Raw genomic sequence first — 13,495 nt, 5'->3', positions numbered from 1 at the left:
CTCTATCACTTGCCAGAAGCGGCCGACGGAGGCCCCTCCCCCGCCGCCTATCCTCCCGAATATCGCCTCGGATTCACTTCTCCGCACGTCCTACCTTCCAGAAAGTGGTTGCTTTTCTGTTCAGAGAGTTGCTGCTATTCTTTTCTTCGATCTCCTGTTGAGTTCGTAGGTGTTCAGAATGGTTTGATCCCTAACCAGCTGAATTCCTGAGACCAGACGAAATCCAGGTCTCCTACTCCTCCGCCATCTTGCTCCGCCCCCTCTCAAAATTTTTTTGAATCAGTTTACACAGGATACAAAGGAGTTCCATATAGTGCAACTGATTATTTGCATCTTGGGTATTTTTTAGTTTATGGGTTTTCCCATCCATTGTAATTTTTCTTCCATGAAATTTATTGAAGAGTCCTGTTAATTTGTCCTTTACAGTTTTCTACAGTCTAAACTTTGCTGTCTCCTCCTATTAGTTAACATTTCCTCAGTCTCTAGATTTCTTGTAATATGGTGTTTACACAAAGAGGTTTGATCAAATTCAGACTAATAGAAGGCAAATAATATCTATGATGTTGGCAGCCATTTTTAATGATTGCTTAGACCATTAATTTGTTAGGGATTCCAAAATTGTTCTAGTATAACACCATCATTTCTTCTTCATTCTTTATTCCCAGGGATCAGTATATAGAACGCTTTTCCTCATCAACTGTTCTTTTTTATTTAAATTCAATTAATTAACATATATGTATTTTTGTTTCAGGGGTACAGGTCTGTGATTCATCAGTCTTATATAATACCCAGTGCTCATTACAACACATACCCTCCCCAATGTACATCACCCAGGTACCCCATCCCTCACACTCCCCTCCCTTCCAGCAACCCTCAGTTTGTTTCCTAAGATTAAGAGTCTCTTATGGTTTGTCTCCCTCTCTGGTTTTGACTTGTTTCATTTTTGGCTCTCTCTTCCCTTATGGTCCTCTGCCTTCATTAACTGTTTTTTCACCCTAGGGTCCAGTTCATATAGGAAAATCAGAATATGTGTTTGTTTCTTTGCTTATTTTCCAAATTTCAAAATAATTAGTTGACATGGTGCTAGATTTACCAAATAAACTCAGGCCTATATAGTTAGTTAATACTCTTGCTGCACCTGTATAAATAATCAGGCTAAATCTAATGAAACAAAACTTTTTCTTTTTTTTTAAAAAGAAATTTAAAAAAAGATTTTATTAATTTGAGAGAGAGAGAGCGAGAGAGACAGAGAGAGCACAAGCAGGGGAAGAGGCAGAGGAGGAGGGAGGAGACTCCCCGCTGAGCTGGGAGCCCAACATGAGGCTCGATCCCAGAACCTGGAGATCAGGACCTGAGCTGAAGGCAGATGCTTAACCATCTGAGCCACCCAGGTGCCCCGAAACAAAACTTCTTGTGATCAAGAATAATCTTTAATCCCCTCCAGTTCCATCCACGTAGATGCAAATGGTGGGTATTCATCCTTTCTGATGGCTGAGTAATATTCCATTGTATATATGAACGACATCTTTATCCATTCATCTGTTGAAGGGCATCTCAGTTCTTTCCACAGTTTGGCTATTGCGGACATTGCTGCTGTGAACATTGGGGTGCATATGGCCCTTCTTTTCACTACATCTGTATCTTTGGGTTAAATACCCAGTAGTGTAATTGCTGGGTCATAAGGCAGCTCTATTTTTAACTTTTTGAGGAACCTCCATAATGTTTTCCAAAGTGGCTGTACCAACTTGCATTCCCACCAACAGTGTAAGACGGTTCCCCTTTCTCCACAACCTCTCCAACATTTGTTGTTTCCTGACTTGTTAATTTTTGCCATTCTAACTGGTGTAGGATGGTATCTCAATGTGATTTTGATTTGAATTTCCCTGATAGCTAATGACGTTGAACATTTTTCCATGTGTCTGTTAGCCATTTGTATGTCTTCTTTGGAGAAGTGTCTGTTCATGTCTTCTGCCCATTTTTTGACTTGATTATTTGGTTTTTGGGTGTTGAGTTTGAGAAGTTCTTTATAGATCTTGGATGCCAGTGCTTTATCTGTAATGTCATTTGCAGATATCTTCTCCCATTCTGTGAGTTGCCTCTTTGTTTTGTTGACTGTTTCCTTTGCTGTGCAGAAGCTTTTTATCTTGATGAAGTCCCAAAAGTTCATTTTTGCTTTTGTTTCCCTTGCCTTTGGAAACGTGTTATGAAAGAAGTTGCTGTGGCCGATGTCGAAGAGGTTACTGCCTATGTTCTCCTCTAGGAGTTTGATGGATTCCTGTCGCACAATGAGGTCTTTCATCCATTTTCGGTTTATCTTTGTGTATGGTGTAAGAGAATGGTCGAGTTTCATTCTTCTGTATATAGCTGTCCAATTTTCCCAGCACCATTTATTGAAGAGACTTTTTTCCATTGGATATTTTTTCCTGATTTGTCAAAATAAGTCAAGTGGAGAAAGTTTTCATATGTTTCACTCATATGTGGAACATAAGGAATAGCACAGAGGACATTACAGGAAGGAAGGGAAAACTGAATGGGGGGAAATCAGAGGGAAAGACGAACCATGAGAGACTCTGGACTCTAGGAAATAATCTGAGAGTTTCAGAGGGGAGGGCGGTGGGGGAGATGGGTAGCCCGGTGATGGGCATTAAGGAGGGCAAGTGTTGTAATGAGCACTGGGTGTTATACGCAAATAATGAATCATGGATCACTACATCAAAAACTAATGATGTACTGTATGGTGATAACATAACATAATAAAAATAAATAGATAAAAGAATAATCTTTAAGATAATATGATCAAGAGGGGAGAGAGCGTCATAAAAACTTGTTAAAGACTTTCAAACAGGAAAAAAAAACCACTGGATATCCTGCCTAGTGTACCCAGGCGCCCCTGTAACTTATTTTTGATAATAGAAACATAAATGAATTTTGTTTGGTGCAATGCAATGGTTGCCACCCTATGGATGCTGACCACTTTTATATCTATTGGTAAATTTATTTCAGCATTTCTGATGACCTATGTGTGAACATTGCTTGAATTCTCCTTTGAACTGGTTGTACCATTTTACTGGTTCCCTCATTAAATAATGAGTCAAATATAATCTTTGACAGATGTTTATTAAAAAAAAAGTAGTTGGTGGGTGCCTGGATGGCTCAGTCGTTAAGCGTCTGCCTTCAGCTCGGGTCATGATCCCAGGGTCCTGGGACCAAGCCCCACATCAGGCTCCCTGCTCAGCGGGAAGCCTGCTTCTCCCTCTCCCACTCCCCCTGCTTGTGTTCCCTCTCTCGCTGTGTCTCTCTCTGTCAAATAAATAAATAAAATCTTAAAAAAAAAAAAATTAGTTGGGTCCCTAGCATCCTCCAAAGGTACTGTTTGTTTAGTGTGTGTGTGTGTGTGTGTGTGTGTGTGTGTGTGTGTGTGTGTGTTTGATTCATTATGAGCCACAAACTTAAACAAATTCCATATGTTTCAATCACTGGAGTCATTAGCAAGAGAGAGTCAATTCAAGTTGACACAACTCTAGTAGACTCTGAAAGCTTTCTTGCTTTCTAGTATGACAAGATGTTCCAAGATTGTCACACACATTCCCTGCCCCAGACCTGGAATCAGCCATTTCTCCAGTACAGCCTGGTTCCTTTCAATGAGAATGGTATTTTAGATACCACACTTTTCATGCCAAAGGTGCCCTTGCTACTTGGTCATTGTTTTCAGTACTTTCAGTTGTTAGATACAATATATCATAACATATTGATGTCTCTGATTCAAATTCAAATTCAAATTCAAAACTACAGGGTTTTTACTTAATCACCTCAACCTTATGTCCCTATTTCCTTCCAACCATGCCAGAAACCTTATTTCTCATTGCAATTATCCATCTGATTTAATCTCATGATAGCCACACAATAGTCTCAAAATAACAATACTAATACTAGCATCAAAAACATGATTATTGAAAATAGTTTAAGATTTTTATATTTCTTTCTATCCTTAGAGTACATTCTACCAAGAAAAAGTGGTCAAATTACGGTGTTTTAGGGTCACCAGGGTTCCTTTATGCATGGCTATGCTCCTGACTGGGAACCCAGATTCATTTGTTTTATTTTTTATTGTTAGGGATATTTTTTTAAATTTAGTCTTGTTTGGAATTGTGCCTATAGCCACCTTTACTTGTTTTCTAGGCATATATCTTAGATTTGCTTTATATATATATATATACATTTACTCCCATCACGTTTCTCTTTCTCTCTCAACTTGATTGTGTACTTTTGGTCTTCATGCTTTTGGTGGACAGACCACATTTAAACTTTTTTCTCTCATCTTGTCCTTTTAAAAATATTGGACATCCAACCCCTAGTTAAACCTTTATCCTAAACCACTGTAATACATTCATACATTTTGACAACGGGGGTGACAACTATACCATGGATTTGATCTTTGCCCCAAGAATGTGGCTTAATTTGCCTTTGTCTCTCCATTTTATTTTTCACTGGTTGGGGATTCAGAAGCACTTGCATATCCATACACTTCTGGATTCTCTCTATTCTATTTATCCCTGAACACATACCAGCCAAGTGTTTTCCAATTTTGTCTCTTTCCTCAAATTTTTGCTAGATGCAGCCACAGGCACCAACATTCATGCTACCAGTGTTCTGTTTTCTAACTTTAGAGTTATAGGTTCATTAGGTGTATGATCTGCTTCTTCAAGTTACCACAAAAGTCACTTTTACCAAATGCCTTTCCATTACATAACACGTTAGTTATCTTTCCAACCTCCTCTGTATCAGGGTAGGATTTCTGGATCAATTTCTGGACCAATGAGGATAGGAGAGGCTAAAAGTAACTCTAAAATCTCAGAGGCCTAACACAACAGAAGTGTATTTTTTGCTTCTGTTACATGGCCAAAACAAGTCAAGTGGGTTTTGCCCTAGGTTCACTTAGGCACTCAAGCCAATGGAAGGCTTCACTTCAGTGCTGCTCCTATCATCATCTCAGCCATGGAACTTAAAGCTCCTGCTGGAGATGTCACATGAAATATCTGTTCACATTTCATCTGCCAAAGAGGCCACATGGCCACACTCAACATCCAAAGGGATGAAGAAGTACAGTCCTACCAAATGCCCCGAAAAGGAAGAACCTGATGCACAGACCTGTACCCCTGAAACAAATAATACATTATATGTTAATAAAAAATAATATCTACCAAAAAATAAAATGAATAAATACATAAAAAAAAAGAAAGAACCTGATGATTTGTGAACATCTCTAATAGCCACAACATCCATATACTATTGCTCGTATACTATAAATCCCCTCTGTGTTACCTTATCTAAGAACATGACATATGGCTCCATTTATGTTCATGACTCTTATTTTTGTCTCCCTCCTAGACCTATTCTACCATATATGAACAACTGTCTGCTCGACATGTCCACCTGGACAGCTCAGAGGCTTCTCATACTCACTTAGCATAGAAAATCGAAATCAGGAAAATCTTCCTGAAATGCTGTCCGACTACTGGCATCACCATCCTCCTTAATTTCCCACGTTCGGGGTATGAGGTGTTTTTGACTCACTCTCCCTTACTCTGACTGCACCTAACAAATCAGCAAGTCCTGTTAATTCTATATAGAAAATCTCGCCATCCCCACTGGTGCCATTCTACAGTTTCAATGATCATCACCTGAGTCTCCATGGATGGCTTTTCTTTGTTCTTCCTGCCTCCAGTCTTGACTTCCTTGACTCTGGGACCAGAATAATCTTACTAAAATATAAATGGATTATCATGAGCAGGGATCTCTGTTTTATTCACTGATGACCAAGAGCCTAGCTAGGCAATTGATCCATATTTGTTGAATGAGTGAATGAATGAATGAATGAATGAAAGATGTCACTCCTCTGCTCAAAACTCTTCAGTAGCATCTCCTTGCCTTAATAAAACTCCTTGGTTTGAATTTTCAAGGCCCAACAAACCTTGTAAATTGCTGACCTGGTCTTTGCCTATTTCCTCAGCCTGTTTCCAGCTGTGTCTCCTGCCACACCCTCTACCATCTAGCTTCCAACTGTGTCTCCTGCCACACCCTCTACCATCTAGCCATAGTGAGTATCTTTTAATTCCTGGAATCCAAGGTTCTGTTCTATTATTTTCTTTTCCCAAAACATGCTGCTTTACCCCCTTGGTTCCTTTGCCTGATTCTTGCTCATCCCTAAGCCATCACCTGATATTGAGACCTCTTCTGAGATGCCTTCATTGACGCCTGTGGATGAGGCTGGATTCTCTGCTGTTGAAGCAGAGATTGTGTGTATCTTGGCCACAACTGCATTCTCAGCAAGTGGTCTACAGGAGGTGTTGAAAAAATGTTTACTGAATGAATATGAGGTTGTGGGGAGAAATCCATAAGCAGCAGCTGCACCATGATCAAAATGGAAATGAGTATCTGCAAGAAGCAAGGCGGAGGAAGAAACAATGTCACTGAAGATCAGCTTGACAGTTCATCAAACACTTCCTGCATATGTGCCAAGCAGAGGACAAGATGACTAAATGTCAGCTCTTATTAATAGGACTGTGCAAGTAGGGACTAATGGACCATTCATTCATTAACTCACTCAGCATATCTTGAGCCTATACCAGGAGCCAGACGCTGTAAAAAGTGGTGTGGATGCCAAAACAAATAGATGCAGACTCTCCTCTCTGGTCAAGGTCCAGTAAAATCACCCAGACTCTACTCCGACTGCCCACAATCTGGTGTATTTTAGGGAATGACTTTGACCTGGGAAAGGTCCTTTGCCTTTACATCTTCAGATATCAGTACTGCTGCAGTGTCTCTCCTAGGCCCAATTCCAAGTGTTAGCACAGAACCAAATTAGTTTGGGGACGTGGACATCAAGATACGATTCTAGTCCATAGAAAACTCTTCTACTTAGATTTCCAAAACTTTCAGATCAATCCCAAGTAAGCAATGAACACACATTCTTGGTGACTACAGAGCTTTGATATTTTGTGGTAGAATCATTTAAATTCCACTTTGATTCCATGAACTTTGGTCCTAGAATAAGGGAAAACTATTTTGAACATCTGAGACCAAGACAGAAAAATTAAGTTGTTAAACACGGATCTGTGTATTCAGGCACATTATCGGTCTAACAGTGAAAATTTTTTGAAACCAGAAAAGCTAACCAGTCCTTTAAAGTGTATCTTGTGAAACAAAATACATCACGTATTAGTAAATGAGATATTAAAGGGGTCTGAATATATAATGGGCTAAATGCAAATGCAGGGCAACACAGGGGTAAAAAAATCCAACAAATGATGGCTAGAGTTGTCATAAACTCAGTAATTTCTCATAGGAATTGGAGCCTAGGAATCAATGTCTGCTGCCTCCACACATTCCAAAACACAGTTGATCACATTTAACTACAATATATCCTATATAAGGGCAAGAAACAATGACACATTTGTTACTTTAAAAAAAATGCCTAAAATGAGAATCTAAATTGCCAAATAAGTCTTAGAGGGTACTTGTGTGGGCCTGCTATTTCCCTGTGAGAAAAACAGAAAAGCTCACAAAAGGGTACAAAATGAGACAACTACCATGAAAAGAAAAGGTTCACCAATAAACACAGTCATTGTGTTCTTCTGTTCCCATGAAAGGCCAGCTTTTTCCTTTAAGTTTCACTTCCAGCTCATCTTTAGAAATTAACCTGTTTTGCAGTCTTCAAGCTGTGTCATTATACTACTTCTAGATGGTTTGTATGTCCTTTCTTCATATGGCATAACACTTAAACCCTTTTCAAATCTGCTTCTTCCCATATAAAACAAATAAAACAGACCTAGAAATGTGTATGGAAGCTCACTATATCCCCCCTGACTACCCTTAGGGCTTGACAATTTATAACCAGAGAACAGGATTCTGATATTCAGAAACTTTGGAGTATCCCAAGGCTGGATAAACTACAACAGAGCTCCAAAATAGCCAGTCAATTTAATATCTGCTCTGTTAAATAAATGGGAAGGAAATAATGAAAAATCCCATTTTTCTCATCATGTTTTCATAATAATAGGATCCTTGCAACACTGACAATTCTCTATATAGTTATGGAATAAATGACAATGTTTTACTTACATGCTAAAAGTAAAGCTATGTGCCGATATAAACCAAGAATTTGTATTATATTAAAAACACCTAGATTCATATGAAATCTCAATGGACCCCAAATAACCAAAACTCCTGGCAAAACTGGCTCTAGGGGGATAATAAAAAAAAAAAAAAAAAGAGTGAAAGCAAAAATAGTGCTGAGAATGCAAAGGTGGATGTAAGTGAAGATGTTTATTTTTATTTATTTATTTTAAAGATTTTATTTATTTATCTAACAGAGAGATAGAGAGCACAAGTAGGCAGAGTGGCAGACAGAGGGAGAGGGAGAAGCAGGCTCTCTGCAGAGCAGGGACCCGACGCTGGCCTCGATCCCAGGACTCTGGGATCACGACCTGAGCCGAAGGCAGCCGCTTAACAACTGAGCCATCCAGGTGCCCCAAGATGTTTATTTTTAATTATGTTTAAATCAAAGGAAAATACTAAGAAAACTTGGTTAATACATCAGAAAATAGATGAAAACACTTTCTAGAAAATACAAGTAACTGAAAGTAATTTGAAGAGAAAATTCGAACATCCCATTAATGAAATAAAATCAGGAGTTAAAAACCTACCCACCAAAAATACCAGGCCCACAGCCTTTTACAGGTGGATTTCTTCAAAACCTTCAAAAACATGTAATCTTATAATATGGCAAAAGAAAAGCAACCCAACTCAGTTATGAGAATAGAACAATGTTTTCTATTTCCTGGGCAATTCAGTGCTAAAGCCATGAAGTGGAACAGAGCAAGATACATGTGGGAGGGGAGTGAAAGGCAAGGGGCCCAGGAGGGAGCTGGAGGCCCAGACATTGAAAGGTGGGTGTATCCTCAGAGAAGGGCAGTTCCTGTGGGATGTCAGCTCAGCACCGGGGAGCAAAGGGCATCCCCATGTGGGAGGGTGTAGCAGCCTCAAAAGGAGACGGGTTACTTACAGGGGGATTGATCAAATCAACATTGTAAGGATAATAGGATCTGAGTTACTCATTGTTGGAGAGAAGATAGGTACAAATATAGAGAGGGGCAGAACTAGAAGAACTGTGTGGTGTTAGAATGGAAATGATGTTATCAATGTAATCTCAGAGTTTTCAGTAGATAATAGACAGATCCAGAAAGTAAGGAAGTGCTCAGAATGATGGGGGCATGCTGAAGACACACAAGTCAGCTTAAAAAGGTTCCCACTGGCCAAATCAGGGATGATTTGAGTATCAAAAGACATAATGATAGTAAAAGATTATAACCCATGAGTCTACACAGACAAAAACAGACAATGAATAAATTGAAAATTTGGTGAGGAATATTTACAAAGTCTCAAAGTATCTCCACATAACTTATTCATTTATTACAAAGGGACTCAGACAATTTCACAGAGGAGGGGAATGGTAAAAAACAAAAACAAAACCTCTTTAGGCAAAGCGATCAAAATCACCAAACAACAGGACAAATTGAAATTTTGTGCCACTGATAGGATCCAAAAGAGAAAAACACAGCATCACTTCTATGGTATTCCTGCTGAGATGCATAACTTGAATCTGATCATGAAGCAACAGCAGACAAATTCCAACTGCAGATGTTCTACAAAATAACAGCCTGTAGTCCTCAAGTGTCGAGATCATAAAAGTCAAAGAAGGACTAAGGAACTGTTTGCAGACTGAAGGAGAATAAAGAAACATGATAACTAATGCACTCAAATAGCTCCGGGGGATAAAATTCCTTGCACTGTGCTTGCAACTTTTCTGTAAGTATGGGTATAAATAAAAAAATAAGTGTAATCTCAAAGCCAATAATGCAATACAATATAGGAAAATTAGAGGCTAATTCCCCTTATGACCAAAACCAAAATTTATAAATTTTTAGCAAATAAAAAAACAAATTGTTTTAAAATGTATCATCCACAAGAAGGATTTGCCCCAGGATTGTTAGATATCAGAAAAACCTATCAGTGTTACTAAACTTCATTAAAAAGTATACTGAATTTACAGAGCAAAAACAAAAATTTAATCACATTAGCATATTAATAAAGAACATGTTACAAATTTTAAAAAACTCTTATAATTTTTCTAAATATCTCTAAGCAAGCTAGAAACGGGGGAAATTTAAAAATACAAGTAAAGATATTTATGGGGGAAAAAAACTAAAAGCAAACATAGTTGATACAAAACCTTAAAAATGATTCCCTTTAAAATCAGGAACATCCTTGAGGCCTAGTGTGCCACTTAAAAAAAAAGAATGTATTGCAGTTCTAAGCCAATGCAAAAAGTCAAGACCAAAATAAAAGCTGTAAGAATTGAAAAGGAGAAAAACCCCTTATATTATGATGCTATAGAATTAGAATAGCATGGTATTGGCAAAGGAATAGGAAATCATATAAATCGATTTAGTCCCAGCCAAAATTCATTTATATGGGAGATGTTGTATATAATAGAGAGCATATTATAAATCACTGTGGATAAACTATGAGAAGTTGGTGCTAGGCAATCCATATAGGAAAAAAATGAAAATTATATCCATACCTCATATCATATACAAAGACGTATTAAAAACATAAATGTGAGAATCAAAAATTTTTAACACTTACTAGGATCAGGGAGACTTTTTTTTAAAGCACTACACAAAAAACATAGCCCTTAAAAATAAAACACTGATGATTTTGACACATTAAAACCAAATCATCTGTATGACCAAAAAAAAAAAAAAAAGTGATATGTGACAAGCTGTTTGCACTAGATATGACAATGGATTAATATGCAGAATATATAAAGAAATCTTACAAATCAATAAAAAATAGAAAAAGTCTAACAGATATAAAACTTGATGGCAAAAAAACCCCAAAAGATACTTAAAGTCACTAGTAAACTAGAGGTGCAAGTTAATACTACAATAAATTATCACTACATACCCACAGTAGGGCTGGAAGGGCTAATTTTTATAAGGGGGGCCAGTGAAAAAGAACTCTAAAATATTTGTAGATTGTAATTTAACACAAACTCAAGAGCAATTTGGCAATGCCCCATGATTGCTCTATTTATTTCTGACTAGAGAAACTCACATGTGCCTAAGGAAGCACTATACACTGCAGGCAAATTGCAAAAAATTGGAAAGAACCTGTCCAACCATTAGGAAATAGATAAACAAACTTACTTTTTCTCCACATGAAAGAACAACTATAAACAATAAATCAGACCTTTGTGGCTAAATGTCAGATACAAGGTGAGTTAAAACAGCAAGTGGCAAGAGTATAGTATAATGCGCCCTGTATGTCATAAAAGCTCATAAAATGCTACTATATATTGTTCATGTGTGTGTGTGTGTGTGTGTGTGTGTGTGTGTGTGTGTGTGGGAGGGGGTAAAAGCATTATATCATACAATGGAATGATATCCACAAACTTTTGACACCTCTGGGAAGGGTAAAAAGACACAGGGCTTCATCTGGCCTGTAATGTTTTACATTTTACATTTTAAAATCTTAGTAGGGGGGATGCCTGGGTGGCTCAGTTATTATGCATCTGCCTTCTGCTCAGGTCACGATCCCAGGGTCCTGGGATCGAGCCCAGCGTCCTGGGATCGAGCCCAGCATTGGGCTCCCTGCTCCACGGGAAGCCTGCTTCTCCCTCTCCTACTCCCCCTGCTTATGTTCCCTCTTTCCCTGTCTCTCTCTAATAAATAAGTAAAATCTTAAAAAAAAAAATCTCTTAGTAGGAAGAGGATGTGATTCTTGATCTCAGCATGGTGAGTACAAACCCCATGTTGGATGTAGAGATTGCTTAAAATAAATAAAAATTTTAAATAAGTAAAAAATAAAATCTGAAACAAAATGGTAATTCATTAAAGGTAAACTGTTAACATCTCTATGGAAAAGTGTGGGAGTGGGAGAAGAGATCTGCCTCAGACAACTGATCGTGGGTTCTGGGTAATGATAGTTTTCACCATACAGATGAAAATACCAGTGCTAAAACACTCCAGAAGGGAAAGCAGTTAGTGAAGTAAGGGACCAGTAAGCAGGATGCTCAATCACAAGGTAATTTATACACTGAAATAAAATGCAAACCAAGAAGCAATGCCTTCGAGGACCAATTATATCCCATTGATGAAATAAATGCAAATTCCGATTCAAGAGAATGAAATAAAACACAGTAACCTGGGGTGCCTGGGTGGCTCAGTAGGTTAAGCATCTGTCTTCAGATCGAGCCCCACATCGAGCCCCACATCAGGCTCCCTGCTCGGCGGGAGGCCTGCTTCTCCCTCTCCCACACCCCCTGCTTGTGTTCCCTCTCTGTCTCTGTCAAATAAATAAAATTAAAAAACAAAACAAAACACAGTAACCTATCACATTCTTCCATACCACTACAAACCCACCATAGACTCTTCTAGATGGCATTTAGTCCAGGGTTGATCAAATCCACATTTTTTTTTAGCTAAATTATCTCATTTAGGGTTAATTTGTAGTACCTTCTCAAACAATTATACTTATTCACCCCCTGAATAATTATTTGTTGAGTCTCTGAATATAAGCAGCATTTTGCCAGAGGCTATGGAGGAATACAATGGGAAGAGATTGGAAGCTCTTTTCTTCAGACTCATTTAATCCATGCAAAAAACTACGATATAGTTAGTTTTTCCCATCTTACAGGTAAATTGAGATTCAGAGAATTTAAAATGTACCCCAAATCACCATGCTGACATAGCATGAGCCCTAATTCAAATTCCGTTTGTCAGACAACCTCAAAACCCATACCTTTTCACTATACAGTTAGCTCTCAAGCCCAGGGGAGATCTTTTGTCTCACTGTCCTGCTCTACTTTATATGGACTATACTCACAATATACCACGAGTTACGTTTTTCCAAGCACCACACAAGAGAGTCAGGCTAGAAGACTGACATAAGTTTTGAACCAGTAACTCCTACTCTGTGATTTAGAAGTTAATGAGAGAAAACCTGAAAAAACCCCCAATACAAACTTTACGCCAGACCAAGATTAAAAAACAAATTTAAAAAGTTAAGGAACAAAGTGAACAACTAAAATCCTCCACACCAGGCATTGTACCAAGAACTTTACATATACTTCCAAAATCTAATTACCACATTATCACACATAGCATGAGTATCATCAGCTCCTTTTACAGGTGAGGAAACACCTGTATACAAATAACCTGCCTAAATTCATACAGCTAGTTACGTGAAGCGAGGATCTGAACCAGGCAGTCTGATTCCCAGGGAGGCATGGTTAATCACTAACAGTTTTATCCACTTTTTGGACCCAGTGAGAAATTTATTTTCTATTTTAGATCATGATCCAATATACACACACACATATAAAAGCAAGCCAACGTCTACAAAACACTATTTACCTTAATAATACGTAGCA

At 38.2% G+C, this 13,495-nt stretch overlaps 1 protein-coding gene across 9 annotated transcripts in view; it reads right to left on the bottom strand.

The window, feature by feature from the left end:
* Positions 1 to 13,495, bottom strand: part of ENTREP2 (endosomal transmembrane epsin interactor 2) — a 473,415-nt gene that overhangs the window by 131,490 nt on the left and 328,430 nt on the right. For 3 of the 9 annotated variants that reach the window (XM_036106221.2, XM_036106220.2, XM_036106226.2), the window contains exon 3: positions 6,217 to 6,435. The exons of the other annotated variants lie outside the window; for them this stretch is intronic. In XM_036106221.2, coding sequence (XP_035962114.2) covers positions 6,217 to 6,435 — 219 coding nt within the window. The remainder of the gene's footprint in view (positions 1 to 6,216; positions 6,436 to 13,495) is intronic. 9 annotated transcript variants of the gene reach the window in all.

The sequence above is a fragment of the Halichoerus grypus genome, chromosome 8 (genome assembly GCF_964656455.1).
Source record: "Halichoerus grypus chromosome 8, mHalGry1.hap1.1, whole genome shotgun sequence".
Taxonomy (NCBI): domain Eukaryota; kingdom Metazoa; phylum Chordata; class Mammalia; order Carnivora; family Phocidae; genus Halichoerus; species Halichoerus grypus.
This window is presented reverse-complemented; position numbering and strand designations above follow the sequence as displayed.